A 19,373-nucleotide genomic window follows, 5' to 3' on the forward strand; every position below is an offset into this window, starting at 1 on the left:
TTTCTCTAGAAAATTACAATTCTAGTTGCTTTTAGACCTCCCACACACTAACCTAATACACAAAAGCAAAACAAAACAAAAAGCCACCCAGATTTTTTTGGGGTGCAGTGCACGTTCTAAAGAACCTGGGAAAGATTACTATTTGAAACCATTATTATTTAAGAATTTATAGCTCCCAGTCTTAATTTTAAAAAATTTAAAAGAAGTGATTAAAATGGTCACTTCTTTGAAGATAATTATAGTTATTATTTAATGACCACCTACTATGTGCCAGGGGTTGTATTTAAATGCTTTTAAAGCATTAGTTCATTGAATTTGAACTGGAGCTTTTTCAGAAAGCCCATATTTGAACTTAAGCCTATTTAGGGCCATCATCTCTGTATTTTCCATGATCTTATTATGCCTTTTCTGCTTGAGCCATTTTCAAAACCCATACTGAAGGAGAAATTGGAACTGCCCTCATGTTATGATTTTTAGTGCACACATGGATGTACTCTCTCTACTTATGACTTCCCCTCTCATGTAGATGCACAACATTTACCTGATGAGCGACAATAACATATTTTGATTCTTCAGTTATACTGAAGGCTGAAAATGAAGACTGCTGTGGGAGCAGTAGCAAAGTAGTAAACTCATCCAAGCTGAAAGACAAATGACTGGATAGTATGGTAGATGAGAGTACAGGAGGGCCAGAGGGAGCAGAGGAACGCTTGACTGGGCAGAAAAAAAGGGTAATGAGATGAAGTGGGCAGCTGCATACTTCTATGCTTACCTCTGCTTCGTGCTTTTAGAGAGCCTTACCTGTACGTGGCCTTGGACAGCCCGATGTAACCTGGTGTAGCACAAATGATTTCCGTGTGGAGCAGAGATCTGAACACGTTTGAATCCCTTAGAGGCAAACACTGGACACTCAAGCTTTGAAAACAGAGTAATAGCAAGTTGTTGTCTACGAGGCATAAGCAGTGAGGGGGTGCCTGCCCTCAGGAAGCCCCCAGGACCTTCACTGCTTCTTAGTTCAGTTCTAACTGTGACTAGAACCTATCATAAAGAAGAGGAGGAATAAGAAATATGCTTAAGAGAATTTTTGTGCACAACGATTTTACTGTACAGTCACGCTGTATTTTAATGTACTTTATTTCAAGTATTTTTAAGAGAAATAACAACAAAATGATATGGCAACCCCAAAAGGGCAAAACCTGACTAATGGGAAGAGGAGAATGTCCCTTTTTTTTTTCTGCCTGAGATAGTCTGGGGGCAGCAAGGAGTCTTGAATGAGGAGAAAGGAGTGGGGACGAGGGACTTAGGGAAGGGTGTCCAAGGAGAAAGGGAAGGGTGGTGACTTTTCTCCTTCTGTGCCCAGCACCACGTTCCCAGGTATCTGCGTGCAAAGTAAGGTGACTTCAGGTGCTGATAAACCATGTTAGTGGTAAAGACTGCAGTTAACTAGGCAACTACTTACTAGGAGCCAGGCATTACTCTTATCTATGCCTCTTATTTAGTCCTTAGGCAAGCCCTACTGGGGAGGTGATATTATCCTTTTTCAGAGAGAATGACTTGCTCAGGGTCCAAGAGTTCTAGCAAAAGGCACAGTTAGTATTCAAGTTCTGTTCTCTTAGCATTCCCTCTGATTTTTTAGGGCCAGGGCTGTTGATATACCCTGACCGCCACCAGGGGTCACACTAGCCAATTTGGATCAATCAGTAAGCACAACTGGATCTAAATGTGATTAATTATATAACTATGGCCTGTCCAAGTTTAGGTCTATGAAAATTGCAACATGAAACTGAGGCATAAAGGATTACCGGGAAAATAAAAATGTTTGAATATCCCTACCCCTTTTTTTTCTGGCTTAAACAGGAATAAAGGAAGATAAAACAGCATGAATCCAACCCAACAGGCAGCATGACTAGAAGCTTGTATCCTGTATACCTGGCAGTTGGCCAAAAAATGATCTGCTCAACTTTCCTAGTGATGACAGGAGGGTGATAACAGTGTTTAAAAACCTGCTGTATAGCACAGGGAGCTCAGCTCGGTGCTCTGTGATGACCTAGATGGGTGGGATTGGGGTGGGGAGGGAGGTCTAAGAGGGAGGGGACATAGGTATCCATACAGCTGATTCACTTCATTGTACGGCAGAAACTAACACAACATTGTAAAGCAATTATACTCCAATAAAAATGAAAATCAAAAAAGAAATAAAAATAGAAATAAAAAGGTGAATATAGTGTAGGCATTAGGACAAAGCTGCTGACAGTTGTTGGTGCTGTTTTGTTCGCTATCAAAGTGTTTAAGTTTGGTTGTCTGTATTAACTTTTTATTGGTTACGATCCCCAGAATTCTTGCTTCTCAAAGGACAAAGCTCAGGCTGGGATTCTTACAAAGGTTTCATAGGACAAAGTAGAGAAAGTTAGCATATCTCAAACAACGTTTGCATTCTACGAGACAATTACATTTGACTGAACCATCGACAATACATTCACACTCCGTAAACAAGTTTTTCTGCAAATGTTTATTTAGAAAGATTTTAAAGAAATGTCACTGTGTCTGTGGCAGTTTCTTTAGGTGAAAAAAGTGCTAACAGTTACTATGGAAACCAAGACGCAGGCAATGAGGAGCAAAATCAGACCTATACGACAATATTTTGAATGCTTCTCTTGTTCTTCTTCCTTTTTCAGTAAGGTATCAAAACCGGGTGTGTACATGTCTCCCAACCAAAACCGTAGGTCATTAGGACTTTCCTAAAAGAAAATTACACGAAGAATAGGATCAGTCAGTGTTACAGACTCAATGAGATTGCAGAACAAGACCGTATAGGTACTTTACGTCCATATTCACACTGTCCTAAGTGTCACTGCTCAAACAAGAAAGGCTAGGCTTCCTTGAATAGTAGGAACATGTAGCTACAGCCTCCTGGCTGACCAGGAATCCTCAGCTTCCACCTGTAGGTCTGCATGAGAATTCATTAGGAAGTCTGCACGGCTTACTGAATAAATTGCTCACATTGCAGGGTCAGAAACACAAGAGCGTTTCTGTCATCTTTTCGCTAATTTCGTGTCTCTTACAACTCATAAATACTGTGTGTCAATCAGGTTAGTGAGTTGAAATAAAATTAAAATTCCTTGCCTTAGCGGAGCCTTGGGGGTTTGATTTTTTTGGCATAATAGGAATAAAGATGTTTGCTGAGTTTTTCAGTAAATCCAGAAGCTGACTTCCATGGAAGGAGGAGTAAGACCAAGAGTAAAGAGTCTTTTCCATGCTTCTCAATCTTCTGGTCTTCCTTGTAGCGGAATACAGCATGCTGGCATGCAGAAACTGTGGCACTGTTTGACCTTCTGGAGAAAGGACCCAGTATATCCTTTCCCACATCACCTCCTAGGCCCCAGGTCTCTGATTCTTTCACTGGCCTTGTCCCCCATTCAACCCTGAGAAATTGTCTTCTACTCAATTTCATCTCCTATGTCCAATGAATCATCTGCAAAATCTACTGTCTATACATGTAAAACATATATATACACACACACATATATATTTTTTCCCTCCGATTTTCTCCTGCTGTTTTTCAGTGCTAATGATTCAGTGTCTATAACTGGCATCTGGTAGACATACAACAAATTTATGGTGAATGCTGAATCTCTATTTTCATAAACCCACTTCAGGCCTTATTATTTCTCATTTGGAGTATTGCAGTGGCTTGTAGCTGGGTTGCCCACCCTCTCTCTGCCTCTCTAGGCTCAGTGGACTTAAGGTCAGCCAGTTTCCATGGCTGGACACAAGGGTAATGAACTAGCTTCAGACTGCTAAAAGAGGAAGGGGAGCTGGGTGGATTCTGGTGATGGCAATATAACTCTTCCATCACATTGCTACTAGGTTCAACTTCCCAGTCTTAGAAAAGCGAAAACATTAAAATAAAATTTGGATGACGTGTGCAAAAGGATAGCTGATTTAAAAATCCTTGCCTACTTCACTCTTATCCTTCATTTGTGTCTGTGTCCTAATCAGAGGCCTGCACTTTGCCTGCAAGTTTAATGCCTCATTCTTCAGTAAGAACTTCCATAATGGAGACTATCCTTTCTTACATCCTGCCTATAGCTTGCCTTTGTAACTAAATATGGGCTTCTTTTCTCCTTTCTTATTCATAAAGTTAGTAATTTAGAAAAATGGGAGTGGCCAAAAGCACATGGAACTTTCATGGCCTGTAAAGTAGTTGAAAGGGTTTCAGAAATTAGGTTGGGGGCTCTGTCTGCTAATTAGGAGATACGGGTAGGGACGGTGATGAAAGAAGTTGAAATGATGAGGTCAAGAAGAGATCCTGATAAAAACAAAAGCCATGACTTCCAGAAGCATCTCTCAAAATAGCATCATGAGGTCTGCATACAAGCCTCTGACCTGACGGGCCTCTGCTCTGAGGTGAGTGTACAGGTAGAGGATGGGTGGGGAGGGGGCCGGCCCTGGCTTTCGTAAAGCAATGCATCCAGCAATTCACGTTCACTCTTCCTAAGCATGTCATGGTATTGTCCAACAAAATATTACCCCTCAGTGCCGATAATGTTCAGTTTCTTTAGCCTTACATTTGAACTTTTGTTTTTTTTTGAGTCTGTTTGTTAGCCTTCCCCCCACCCCCCGCCATTATTCTATTACTTAAACTGTAGCTCCAGCAAAACTGGACTACCTATTGTTCTGACAAACTCTCTCACCCTCTTGTATATGTGCCTTTTTTCTTGCCACTTCTGACAGAAGAGGGCCTCTCCACTCATACAAACAACCTATGTCTTCTGGAATTGTACACATTCTTCAAGTCCAGCATAAATTAACTTTTTCATAAAGGCTTCCTTTAATCCAGTGGGACTTTGTCCTCTTCTGAATCAGCACAGCACTTTCCACTGTTCTTCCTATCCTCTATCCACTATCCTCTTCCTCTGTCTTGTCATTTCGCCCTGTCTAGAGTTATCGTTACTTTGCTCAGTTAGATAAAATTTTGAGGGCAAGGAGAGTCATATTCATCTTCATAGTCCCTTTGTCATTCATGTAAACAACAAAGAAAAGAATAGAGGCTCTAGCATACAGTCAAGAAATGTTTGTGAAATAAATCAATACACTTTTTCCTAGTTGCAGAAGGTTGTTTCCTAGAGGTATTGATCTTTAGATTCCTGATAAAAAAACACAAGATTATTGTTGCTAGAGGGGAGCATCTGTTATGGAAACGTCTCTGGAAAAGAGGCTACATTAAGGAGGAGATACACTAAATCCACTAGGAGACTAAGAAACTCCAAAGACTTTGGACACTATTTCAAGGAGTGCACACTTGAGATTTTAAAAAGTGTAGGACTTTAGAGGGACATAATGCTGTCCCCTTTAGCAGGAAAAATCTGTAGGTGATTAAAGTATGGGGTTTAGAACAGACATACATTGTTAAAGGAAGTACTTGGAAAATGTCAGACCTTTCTGGCCCTAGGGTGGGCAGAGGTAAGCCAAGGCTGGGTAGGAATCCAGTCCACTCAGAAAACAGAGGGCCTCTCTCCCTGCTTTTCAGGTATTCCTAGACCCTCTATTTGATAGGTGACACCAGGGGGAAAAAAAAGAAAAACCTGAATTGGGTTTAAGCTGGGTGAATGAGTTCATTGCCTACTTTTCCTGTGTTGAAATGTTTTTGTTTTGTTTTGTTACTGAGACACAGGAAAATGTCCAAAATGTAAATTTGCAATCTTAAATCACTGAGTAGGCTTGAAATAAAATGATCTTTGATGAGAACCGCCTTGCACAGTGCCTAAGACAGAGCATTTAGTCAATATTTTTGAATAAATGTAGAATAAGGAATTCTTAAGTATTCATAAACATAGATGATCACAAAACTAGAGGAAACATACTTAATCTGGCAAATTAACTTTCAAAACCTGATACCTTCCAGGTAAACCCTTCTTCTGTGTCACACCATTTCTTTCTCTCTACACTGTAGAGATGCTGGTAATTGCTGAAATTGTAAAACACAAAACACATAAATAAACATAACTACTGACTAGGAGAGAGAAAGTGAAGCCAGAGGCCAAAATGACCTGAAATCTGGAAATTTTGTGCCTAGTGAAGAGTGCCTTTCACCTCAGTACCCATTTCTTTTAGGATTATTTAACTGATCTCCCTCAACAATTAAAGGAGTTGATTCTTTGCCTTGAGTACCTTCAGATGCCCAGAGAGGTTTGTGTGCAGGGAATGCTTGTCATACTCCTCAACGGTCCATGAAGGATTCTTTTTTCTTCCTTCCATAGCATCCTCCAAACTCTCATCACCGTATAGTGGGTTATTCTTCAGAACTGATGACAGGGATGGTGGGGGGCTCTCTGTGCTCACAGCACTCTCCAAACTGGATCTCCTCATTCGTTGAGCAGTAATATTCTTCTTCTCTCTCTGTCAGGAGGCACAGTGACAAAGTTTGTCTTACCAATAGGTCACTGATGACAAGGAAGGCAACGTGAAATAACTGTACCTGAAAGCTTGCTGATTCTGCCTGGAAGCCCAACAGATTAGGACAATGAATGAAGGAAGAATTCTAGGATCCAGTTTGACCTAGGATCCTACCATTAATTGAGTTATTTCTTTGCATGTTATCTTGTTGAGCTTCAGTAATCATTCATTAAAATGCTATTTTATAACAACAGAAAAAGGACAATGTTCTTTAATTCAAATAGTAGAATTCTAAACAAAGCCATTTTCCCCCAGCTTATTTGCACTGAGATTTGACACTTTATTTCTTTCTACTTGTGCATTCCATGACTGATTAAAAACATTTAACATTGCTGTATTAATCCAGCAAAATCAAGATTAAAAGGCATTTTATAGATATGCCTTGGCTTTCATGGGAACTCCCTTAGGACTCTTATTTCAGGCAGCTTGGAGAACTGGACTAACTTAGCATTGCATTCCTATATGTAGCTACAGACCAGCTGGCTATTGGAAGGCTCTAATTCTGACTTCTAGATGTTTAAAAACTTTTTTTTATTAAAGCATGATATATATGTAGAAAAGTGCATATATTATAAAAGTGCATATATTATAAATTTTCACATACCAAATAAACCCAAGATACTACCAAGAAACAAACCATTACCAGCACACCTCATGCTGCCTTCCAGTTACTATCCCTCTCCCTCCCTAAGGATAACCAGTAGGATAACAGCATAGGTCAGTTTGTATTCATTTATATAAATGGAATCATACAAAGTGGTTTTTCTGTGTCTGGTATGACCTTCATATTTTTACTTTGCTTTTTTTTCTTATGACTACAAAACTATCACAAAGGTAGAAAAATTTTAGATTAAAATATGTTCATTGGCCAAATAAAATTGAGAAGAAAAAAAAGTTTATAGTAACGTGTCATTTATGATGGGGCATCATGGGAGAGGAACTCCACATAAGTTAATTTTTGGAACACTTAGGTTTAACCCTTAAAAACTGGTGACACATTTCATTAATTTACAGGAAATTTTTCAATAAATGTGTTTCATATATTTCAGTCTTCTTAAACAGAGAAGTTTCAATAGCAATTAATATTTTTCTGAGTTATATTTATAATCATTAATACACTGATTCCCTCAGTATCTATTGGGGTATATAGGTCACATTAAATATGTGTTTATATAAGCTAAGTTGTGAACTAATATTATATATAGTTTCCTTCTGAAATGGCTGGCAAAAAATCACCTAGATAAAACCATTCACATTCTTTTTGGCCTTAGGTTTATCTAATTTTCTTAGTCCAGACATTTTTTACATACTTAGTGATCAACTTGGAGATCATCTCTGACTTTCAATTTGGAGATCATCTCTGACTTTATTAGGTCGTTGGTCTGCTCAAAATCAATTTATATTCCATAATACTGAAGTTTGTAATGAAATAATAAATCATCTTGACTTAGTGTTTATCTTTAAGATGGATGACCTCATGAAAAATGTTTCTGAATTGAGAAAAAACAATTTGATACAAAATTTAGATAGTTTCAGTTTAGCATAATTCTGACTCAAGTTTTTTTCTTCAAGGCTAGATATCTTTGATTATCTTTGAAGAGAAATAATTCTTCTGACATTGAAAAATTGACTTTGTCAGTTTTCTTGCCTGCTGGACTATTCCTTGAGCTTCTTAAATAAGAAAGCTCTATAAATCAGAAAAATACAGTTTCGGGGGTTAAGAAAAAATAATACTTTCTATTACAATGTATAAAGATCTTGAAAAACTAATATACAAAAGACAGAAAAATAATCAGAGCTATTTTTAAAAGAACATTCAAGCCATTAATTCTAAACTATATTCTTGAATGTTTGATGTTCATCCTAGAACTTGGTGCCATTTGACAACTTCATGTCTGAAGGACATGTGAAGGGAAAATTAATAGAATAACTTTATTAAGAATTTTATGGAAGAAATAGAAAATACTAATCATGGTTGAGGTTCTTTTGTATTTTGATATATTTTTTCAAAATTTCTTAAGAAAGGAAACAAAGCATGTATTTGAGTTTAACTGTTCACTCCACATTCTAGATGGACTACACTTAACAAAAGGAAACTCAACAGTAATTCCATTATTTTACTCATATAAGTTCTAAAGTAACTTCTTTTTAAAAATACTTAAAGTAACACTTCAAAGCTTACCTAGGCTCTTCTGTATTAACCATTACTTTGTCCATTTACCCTTTATACACTTTAATCATTTATGTCATTTATGTATAAGCTATCATTTAATGGAAAGAGTGATATAGAAGACTTTCAGACAAACACCGAGAATATACAATTAATAGGCCAAAACAGAAGGAATCTCTAAAAAATGTACTTCAGTAAGAAGAAACCTGATAATAGAATGAAAGATTAAGAGGCAGGAAGGAATGCTAGGCAAAACAAAGAAAAAAAAAAAAGAAAAAACTGACAAATATATACAGAAATCTAAGGAAGCACTGATTTTATGGTAAAATAGAAATAAGAATAACCACTAATTTGTGAGTTTTAATATAAAAGAAAACTGAAACTGTACAGTTAAAAGTTTAACAGATATATTTAATTAGGAAATTTTAAGAAATCATTTCAGTGAGAGTATTGAGATATTACTAAAAAATAGAGAAAGAATGTATAGCTTCTAAATTGGTAGATCAGAAGAAAAAGGATAAAGGAAAATTAATCTAAAAGGTAAGAAACCTGAAACAAAGAATATAGAGGAGAAAGTCTTAGGAAAATAGAAAAAAAAATTGAAATAATCGCGTTAAATGTAAATAGACTAAACCCTCTATTTAAGTGACAGACTGTCATATCAGATTTTTAAAATTAAATTTAATTATATAATATTTACAAGAGAAATACCTAAAATATAAGGACTCAGAAAAAATGAGAGTGAAATTATAGAAAAAGATATAGCAGGCAAATATAAAGAAACAAGAGCTGGTATTTGACTGGTTAAATACTCGGCAATTTTGTTTTCCCTTCCTGAGTACAAGGGATGACTGCCTTTATTAGGAGTTAATTTGAAGTTAAACTGGGGCCAGCTCTTCTGATGATGTGTGGACAAAAGTAACAGAGACCACTTCCAAGCTGAGCCCCTGAATTCTCCAACATGATTTTTGGCTCACTCTTCCTCACTTTCCATTTTTGTGTCACTGTAAACAAGGATTCTGAGATGGCAGAGTTTTAAGATGAAAGAACTTCAAGCCCTAGGATACTGCTTGGAAAAGAGTTGCCCCCCAAACCCATCTGCCCTTCCTCAGACATGCACAAGAATGCTTTTCTTATTTTTAGTTAGAGATATTTTGTCATTACAGTGTAGCCTAGCCTACGTTCCTTAATACAGAAAGTGATATCTTGAAATTCTACAAATGTGGGCATTGGCTTAGCAGTCAAGAAGTGGAAAGGGATGAAAGGGATGTTGGAAGCCGGATTGATGGTTACTCGGTTACTCACATAATACAGTGAAAAGTGTTTGGTATAAGTGTCATCTGTGGTCATTTGGAATCTAATCCCCTGTAGCTGTATGAGAGGTATTATAAATAATCAGAGCATTTATGTACAAGGAACACAGTGCTGGTGTAATACAAGAAAAAGATGACATTAGAGAAAGAACTGAATAGTTTGCAAGAAGAAAGAGTAGAGAAACTCTGGAAATTTGATGCCTTCTATTGTTAAAAATCTGACTGTTTATAGACCTCAAACACTAAGATATAGAATCATTTAAAAAAATGGATTGAGGAAAAAAAAAAAGCGGATTAAAATTTCTTAGCTGGGAGTTCCCTGGTGGCGCAGTGGTTAAGAGTCCGCCCATCAATGCAGGGGACAGGGGTTCGATCCCTGGAATAGGAAGATCCCACATGTCGCGGAGCAGCTAGGCCTGTGTGCCACAACTACTGCGTCTGCGCTCTAGAGCCTGTGAGCCACAACTACTGAAGCCTGCACTCCCTAGAGCCTGTGCTCCACAAGAGAAGCCACTGCAATGAGAAGCCCGTGCACCGCAACAAAGAGTAGACCCCGCTCACAGCAACAGAGACCCAATGCAGGCATGCATGCATGCATAAATAAACAAACAAACAAACAAACAAATAAATAAATAAATAGAAAAATCAAATGAAACATTAAAAAATAAAAACAAACTTCTTAGCTGAACGAAGTGACTCAGGGTAAAGGTCCTGTTAGGGTGTGGTTTCAAAACTATTATTTCTGACTGCCTCCAGGTGTTTGTCATTGAGTTAAAGGATGGAGAAATGGAGGTAGGAAAGCAAACCATTAAAGCCTACTTGAGGGACTCCCCTGGTGGTCTAGTGGTAAAGAACCTGCCTTCCAATGCAGGCGACGCAGGTTCGATCCCTGGTCTGGGAACTAAGATCCCACATTCTGCAAGGCAACTAAGCCCATGCGCCACAACTACTGAGTTTACACATCTCAACTAGAGAGCCTGTGTGCTGCAAACTACAGAGCCCACGTGCCCTAAAGCCCACACCCCACAAGTAGAGAGAAACCTGTGACGGGAGAGAGGCAGGCCCGAGAGCTGCAACGAAGACCCGACACAGCAGAGGGAAGCCCTCGCGACGCAGCCAAATAAAAGAAAAAAAGCCTATTTGAGAGCTATGCCTTAAGAGAGCTTAAGGTGTGTTTATTGACCTATAGACCTGACCGCAACAAAATAGATATGATTACATTAATAAATAGCTCACACTAAGTTTTATAAGATATGTATCACCAAAGAAACCACAAGCCTAGAACTAAAAGCTTTTGATTGTTCAAAATTATAAAACAAAACAATAACCCTATGCCTCCAAATATCCATAAATAGGAGTAAATTTTGAAGCTTCTACAGCCTCAAGGGAGGGCCCACTCTGATACGGCAAAAGGGAATGATGAACAAGGGGCAGCTTCCTAGTGGGTAGGACTGGGGACCCTAGAGAACAATGCAGCAGAAAGTCTTCTAAAAAGCAGAATCATGGCCTAATCCACCTTCCCCACCTTCAAGGAAGGAGACCCACACACATTATTTTCAGTGGAATCTCAGAATTACTTTGGGTAGTGTCTGTCGTCTTTCATTTTTCCCATTCAGAAAGGAAGAATTACTGTAGCGATCCCGTTCCTATTCCAACAAAGATTATAGGATGATATGGTTGGGACATCTGCTAAATGTAGTGACTGGCTCACTTTGGTGTTAGTACCTCTGGGGAAGGATGAATGCTGTGTGTAGGAAGATGAAATATATAAGTATATATATGTTTAACAAAATGATAGACTGTGGCAGATTCTGGCTAGGTGCTCAGCAAACCCATTTCTTCTTCATTGGCATACAACAGCTAGTTTGGGACATAGGCTTGACCCCTAAAATCCCTGATCCTTGGCTTAGTCTCTCTCTCTCTTTTCTAGCTACAAGCATCATAAAAATTCTGATATAATAGAGCCTCAAAAAGGAACAGTCTGGGTTCCACTTGGAAGCAAGCCACTAGGATAATTTTCCCACCCACAACAGATCTTGTGTGAATGACAGATACATTTTATTGAGTCAAGTCACTAAGAATTTGGGCATATTTGTTTCCATAACATAATTTAGCCTGACTAACTACTAAGAAAGTATATATATCAGACAAAATAAACTTTCAGGTAAAAGACTTTGTTAGGTGAAGAAAGTGTTGGTGGAAAATGAATAAATGTAGGCATAATCAGTAAAATATAATATTTCTAAACTTGTATGCCTCTAGTAAAATAATCTCAAATATATAAAGCAAAACTTGAGATAACTAGGAGAAATTTATACATATAATTTTTTACCAAGCAGATAAAACAATTATTAACTATAAAGAGGGTTTGAACAATGAAACCAACACATTTGATCAAAGACATTGATGTCATTATTCAACGACTAAAAATACTCATTTTAAAAATACATTGAATATTTACAAAAATTGGTAATGTCCTGGACTCTAAAAGAAATTTCAAACATTCAATATTATATAGATCATGCTCTTTGATCACAGACAACTTATTAGAAATTTAGACATTAATATCAAAAAGATAATGTAAATTACCACATTTTGTAGAAATTAAAACACATTTCAAATAAATGATGGGAATTTAAAAACTTAGGCAGAATGAAAATGAAAACTGGAGCTGAAATAGCTTTTGAGGGAGTATTATAAGCATATATGCTCACATTACAAAAGCAGAATGAGAAAATTAATGAAGTAATAAACATCTAATTCAAAGCCTTAAAAGGAAACAGCAGAGTAAATCTAAGAAAATAGTCAACATGAAATAATAAGGACAGAAGGAGAAATCAATAAATATTATGAAGAAAAATAACCCAAATATACAATGGAGAGAATCAACCATATTGAAAGCTATTTCTTTGAAAAGGCTAAACCGATTAAAAATATCTCTGGTAATACTTCTCCGGGAAAAAAAAAAAAAGATACAAACTCACAATGTTAGAAATGTAAAAGGAACATGAGAAGTTACATAGCACAGATTAAGAACTGTAATAGGAGTATAATCTGAGTAACTTTAAGAATTTACATGCAATTGGGTGATTTCCCACATAATATAACTTACAAAATTTAATTAAGGAAAAAATAGGAAATGTTAATAAACCAGTGATCATTTGACTAACTGAATCAATAGTTTAAAATCGACCCCAAACATACACAGGTTTAGGAATACCAGGCTGAATGAGTGCTGTAATCAGCACTCAGACATTCTTGAAACAGATCATTTCTATCTTATTTCTATCTCATTTCTATCTTGTTGAACTCTTCTAGAATATACAAAAACAAGGAATACTCCCCAACTCATGTTATGAAGTTGGTGTAAACTCCAGACAAGGGAAGTAGGTAAAAGAAAAGGTAATTTTTTATAGGCCAATTTCTATTATAAACATAAATGAAAAAATCATTAATAAAATATTGCTAAACAGAATCCTACAATATGTATATTTTATATACTAGGATAGGAAAGATTTATACCAGAAAAGGATGTTTTACCAGGAGGATGGTTTAATATTAGAAGATTAATGTGACTCACCAATTATCAGGAGAGAAACAACACAGAAGTTTGCAGTACCTTGTGAAAAATATTTGGAAAATATTTAAACATATTTAGAGCAAATTTCCTAGCAAGGTGGAAATAGTAGGGAACTTTCTTAAACTAAGAGAATCTGCCCAAAACTTCCAGGGCACTGTTTACTTAATGGTTCAAATATTAGAAGCATTTATCTTGGTTTCAGAATTAACACAAGGATGCCAGTAATCACAAACATTCATACGTTATTGCAAAGTTCTGAGCAATACACTAAAAATTAAATAAATAAATCAAAGGAATAAGGGTTGTAAATAATGAAACAAAACAGTAGATGACATGATTATCTACAGGGATACTTACCATCAAAGTAAAATAGATTTTAATACAATTTCTGGATTCAAAATCAATATACAATAATCAATAGCATATGTAATACTTTATTATAAAACATGATTTAAAAGGTCCTATTCTTAAGAGCAGTAATTACTATCAGTATTTAGATATAAACATTACAACTATATGCAAAACTTCTATGTGAAGAATTATAAGACATAATTGAAGGCTATACGAAGAGCATGATAAATGGAAATATATACCATGTTCATGAACTGGAAGAATCAAGATCATAAAGACTTCCATTTCCCCAGTTTGGTCTACACATACAATGTAATTCCTATCATAATCATAATGCAAACAAGGCATTTTGTTATATTGCACATGTGAGCCCACAGACAACTTTTCTTGGAAAGCAGCTCCCCACTGACCACAATAATTCTGTTTTCCAAATTGCTAGAATGGTTACTTTTATGAAACACAAATTTGATCATGTGATCCTCTTGCTTAAAATTTTTCATCAAACCCTCCAAATTTTCAGGATAAAATTAAAAAATCTAGACAACACCCTCTGAAGCCTTCCTGGTCTGACCCAGACCTCTCTTTAACCCCCTCTCCTGCCTTCCTCTCCAAGTAACCAGGGCTCTGGAGTCCCACACGTGTTCCTGTGACACACACACGTGCCTTTAATACAATTTCAGTGCCAGGGACGTTTGGGTCTCATCTGGGAGCAGTGTGGTGGGACAAAGTGGGTAATGCTTCTGGCAGCATACCATCCAAGGGTGAATCTCTGACCCCAATGGAGATTTTGTGAACTGTGTAAATTTAGCATAACTTGATAAATCATGTCCTGATAATTGCCTGAGCAGCTCAGTGATGCTCCTCAATCTACTTCCTAGACAATAAATTAAGTACCTCAAAAGTCCTATAACATTTGCCCAAATATAAGCTTAAAAACTGGAGCCTATTGCACATAGGAGGCTGTTTTTTTTGAAATAGGAAATGGAGTATTGGGAATAGAGACAGTCCAGGAGAACGCATGACACGTGTTCAGAGACAGATTGTGAAATACAGTTATGATATACCAAAAAACAAAACAAAACAAAACAAAAACCTGAGATAGAAAGAAGAGATATTAGAATTTAAGGGGAAAAGAGTTATAAGACTGAAAAAAAAGTGAGGAAAGGTGATTAGGAAATACACCCAGTAAATGACATTGTCTAGAAACCAAGGGAAGAGCAACCTCCTTACCCTTGGTCTTTTGTTCCAGTTCACAGGTTTAGTACAGAAATCCCCTGGGTTCTCAAACAGATGTGATGGAAGCCAGGAAAAGATATAAGAAATAGATTAACCTGAAAAGATTCTGAAGTCTAACTGCTAATCAGAAAAAAAAAAAAATCCCACCACAATATCTGAAAAAACATGTTTTATCATTTATACCAAAAAAAAGGAATCAGCTTTTTCCTTTTATTACCTCGTTTATAAAGGGATTGGCAGAAAAATTTGGGATACAATTCCAAATGCCTTCATCAGATACATGCCCCAAATTATTTTAACAACCAGAAACATTAGGTTTTGGCAAAAGTTTGTTCATTGCACTGAAAAGAAATTTATTAGGAAGCTTCTTTATTTCTCTAGTTGAAAGAATTTAAGAAGTATAAATCTAGTGGAATCAAGAAATATTTGCTTGTACTCTCTCCCTGCAAATACAGGTGACCTGTGTATCCACATAGAGGGAATGAACAGTGTTTGGAGATACTGGCATGTCTGAGGACATCTGTGCTTACTTTTCTATACACACGGTATTGCTTCCGTTTGTGTAAAATGGCTTAGAGAATTGCCTCTGAAGGTGGAATGTGAATTTTAAAAAAGCTTAAAAGATAAATTATGGATATAAATACAGTACTCTGTTTTGTTTTTTGGTTTTTTTGGCCATGCAACACAGCATGCAGGATCTTAGTTCCCTGACCAGAGATCAAACCTGTGGCGCCTGTTGTGAAGTGCGGAGTCTTAACTACAGGACTGCCAGGCAAGTCCCTAGGAGATCTTTGTTTTAACCGTTGAGTTACTACCAACGTTGAAGGCAATGTTTGTAGACTAAGTCCTTTGACATTCCATGAGGTAGTCTGAATTCTAAACACCATGCACATGGAGGGTATGAGACCAAAGGGTAAGCTGACACAAACCTGAAGCTTGTGTGGATTTCATGGGAGTATAAAATCTAACTGCTTGAGTTAGCCACATAGCTTGACAAATGTATTGACTACATCCTCTAACACCTACACGCACACATACCCCCCTGCATCCACCGTATACATCAAAAAATGCAAGTGGTATTATCGGCTATTTTCCAAATTCTAATGATAGGGTAATTTTAACACATTTTGGAATACTGGCAAGTGACGATGATGATGATGATGATACAAATTTCTTATACTCTTATAAGAAATCCTGTCAATTGTTTTTACCTTATTTTATTTGCTCTCAGTTTTAAGGAAATATGTAAAATGAGCATTACCCTAATTTTGCAAATGGAAATACTAAGGCATGGACTGAATAAGGGCCATAATTTATGTCTCTCAAATTGGTTTATTGTGGATTTGAGACAAGAAACCAAGTTTCAAATCTCTTTATTCAACGTTCTCCCAATTGGCATAATGTCTCCCTAGCAGAGTGAGACATTAAGCCAACAGAGCAAGGGTTTTAAATTAAGAACTATTTAACAGCTGCCTACCACCTTCTGCATCCCTAACACCTAAATTCACCTGGTATATTCAGTGCCTTATTCCAGGTATCACCACAGCTACTTAAAATATTTTTTTAATTAATTAATTAATTTGGTTTTTTTTTTTTGGCTGTGTTGGGTCTTCGTTTCTGTGTGAGCGCTTTCTCTAGTTGCGGCGAGCCGGGGCCACTCCTCATCGTGGTGCGTGGGCCTCTCACTATCGTGGCCTCTCTTGTCGCAGAGCACAGGCTCCAGAAGCGCAGGCTCAGTAGTTGTGGCTCATGAGCCCAGTTGCTCCGCGGCATGTGGGATCTTCCCAGACCAGGGCTCGAACCCGTGTCCCCTGCATTGGCAGGCAGATTCTCAACCACTGCGCCACCAGGGAAGCCCCCTTAAAACTTTTATATGTTCACTTCTTTTAGATTTATTTTTTTGCCAATGAATATATCACTCCTGGATTTTAAGATCCAGTCAAGGAGAGAAGAATTACTTATTGACATATTGCAATCTAATGTAGTGAATATAATTGTTTTTACTCATAATCTGTGACACACCTACTCAACTAACTAAATTTGTAATTGATTTACTCCTTCTCTCCAAGCGTTATTTCAGTAGTATATTGAACTGAAATATTTATTCAGTCATTTAACATTTTATTTTAGGGTAAAAGTATAACTTAATAAAGTTTATCTATAGTTTATAATTACCGATAACATATTCAAAGACATATGAAGCAGACTTTTACCTTCTTGGTTTGCCCTGAATAACTATATCAACACATCAGGGCCTGTTGAAAGAGATGCCCTTTAAAAATTTGCATTTCATTCAGGTTTAGGAACAACATTCAACAGAGCTTTAAACTGTGAAGTTCCACATGAAGGAAATAGGTCAGCTCCAGTCCTAAACAAAAGATGTTAGATCGATGTGCTCCAACCTCAAAGGAATTTATTGGATATGTTTTCTTAGACTAAACTTCATAGCACAGGAGGGCCAAGGTTCTCTGAATTGAGTTTTGAATCATTTTATTCCATGATATAAACAATAAGACAAAGGAGAAATTTCATCACATTTAACTTAAACAAAACACAAAAAAAGCAACCACCAAAAAGGTGTGTATGGATGGGTTTTGAGGATTACAAAAGGGAAGGATGTAAAATTTTTGAAAAGTTAGTTTTCATAATAGGCTGCCTTACAATGGAAATAAATTAAAATCCTCATAGATGGAGGAAACACTTACATAATCATCCAAGTGTACTTGATTTTGAATGATCTCATGATAAAGGTCCCGAGGAGCCCACAAACACACCACAAAGGAGTCACTTTACACCAGGACTCATGAGTAGCAACTGTTTCTTAAAAGAAAACAAATTTCTGTTTAGGGAATTTGAGCCACTCCAAAGGATTTAATGATTTGCAGGGGTTTGCAGGTCAGTCACATCTGTTCTGAAATGACATGCTTCTTCCTGTTTCTAAATTGACTAACCCTTAACCCCATTAGCCCTCACATCTTAAACAAAGATTATTCCTGTTTCATGAGCTGTGCAACAGTCAAGTTTATTTATGTTTATTTCAGCACATGGAACTCATCACAGTTTTATTCTTCCCCTTTGGTTAGCAAAAAGATGGAAGATGCAAAAGAAGAAAGCAAGAAATGAAGTCTGGGTTTGAAGGTTGATTGTTAAGTCTTGCCCACATGGACACCTGTGGAAAAAAAAGAACCTCTAAAATAATAACCAGCACCTTTCCCAGGTGGAGAGTTCTCTCTGTTTTCTTTCTTTCCATCATTAGGTTGCCATTGTTCCACTGTTTGAATCTCTTTTGCATGAGATCAAAGGGAGTCTGTCTAAATGAGGCAGAAGCAAGATTCAGTTCCCTCAGAGGCCATGCATGAGCCCACACAATGTAAGCTTCTGATGCTTTATGCTTAGACTACCCAAAAGACAGAGGTAGGGTTCCCCCCAGAGCCTTATTTGCAAATGTAGTAATTGATTTGAAAAAATTTGAAGGGAAGGTATAAAATGAGGGCTAGGCAAAATCTAAAATGACAGGCTGAGAAGCTAGTGCTTGGAGGAAAACGAATGGTTAGGAAAATTCACAGAATTTATAAAGTGATCAGAGAAAGTCTCCTTATGTTAAGGAAGAGAGAAAGACCTTTTCTATGGCAAGTGTGAGCAGCTACTTTGTACTCTGTTCCCTATAGCTTTCTTTTTGCACAAATGATGAAATGGCCAATAATGAGAAAGAAGCAAGATCCTGCCCACGTATTTATGTGCTCCCACATCTTACCTGTGAGTAGATGAGGTTTTGCCAGTGCTGTGCAGCAGGGTAATTCCCTCCCGGAAACTTCACCAGACTGGCCTGAAGAAGGGCTGAGTTCCTCATTAAAGACCTCACATCAAGCTGCAGGAATTTGTCAGGATGGTTGTTATTTGGCAAAACAGAGAGATCCATGTCTCCCTTCATCTACGGTGGAAAACAAAGGCAAGCAAGGCTGCTGCTGTCAGAGCTGTCCATTATTAATGAGCCTGAGAATGCCTGACAGGCATCTGAAACCAGGTCTCTGGGCTGTGCTCAGAAACTACTCTCGAAATGACACATCCACACACAGGAACAAGGTAGCACGCTGCCTTGCCTTTCACCACACACACACGCACGCATGCACGCGTGTGCGCGTGCATTTAGAGTGCTTGAATGGAACAGTTGGGCCCACACGCATTAAATTGGATGGGATACCAAAATTAGGTATGTGTAGCACGTAATGTCTCTCCATACAGAGTTAGGAGTAACAGTTTAAGAGGA

At 37.3% G+C, this 19,373-nt stretch overlaps 1 protein-coding gene across 1 annotated transcript; it reads right to left on the reverse strand.

Moving 5' to 3' along the window:
• Positions 1–2,558: 2,558 nt before the first annotated feature.
• On the reverse strand, positions 2,559–19,037 carry MINAR2 (membrane integral NOTCH2 associated receptor 2; the record flags this gene model as incomplete). Its single annotated transcript, XM_082834875.1, has 3 exons — positions 2,559–2,738; positions 6,172–6,399; positions 18,861–19,037. 3 exons carry the CDS (start codon positions 19,035–19,037, stop codon positions 2,559–2,561), a joined length of 585 nt encoding a protein of 194 aa, XP_082691001.1.
• Between the last annotated feature and the right edge of the window lie 336 nt (positions 19,038–19,373).

The sequence above is a fragment of the Leucopleurus acutus genome (assembly GCF_964270905.1).
Source record: "Leucopleurus acutus genome assembly, chromosome: 3".
Classification (NCBI taxonomy): Eukaryota; Metazoa; Chordata; class Mammalia; order Artiodactyla; family Delphinidae; genus Leucopleurus; species Leucopleurus acutus.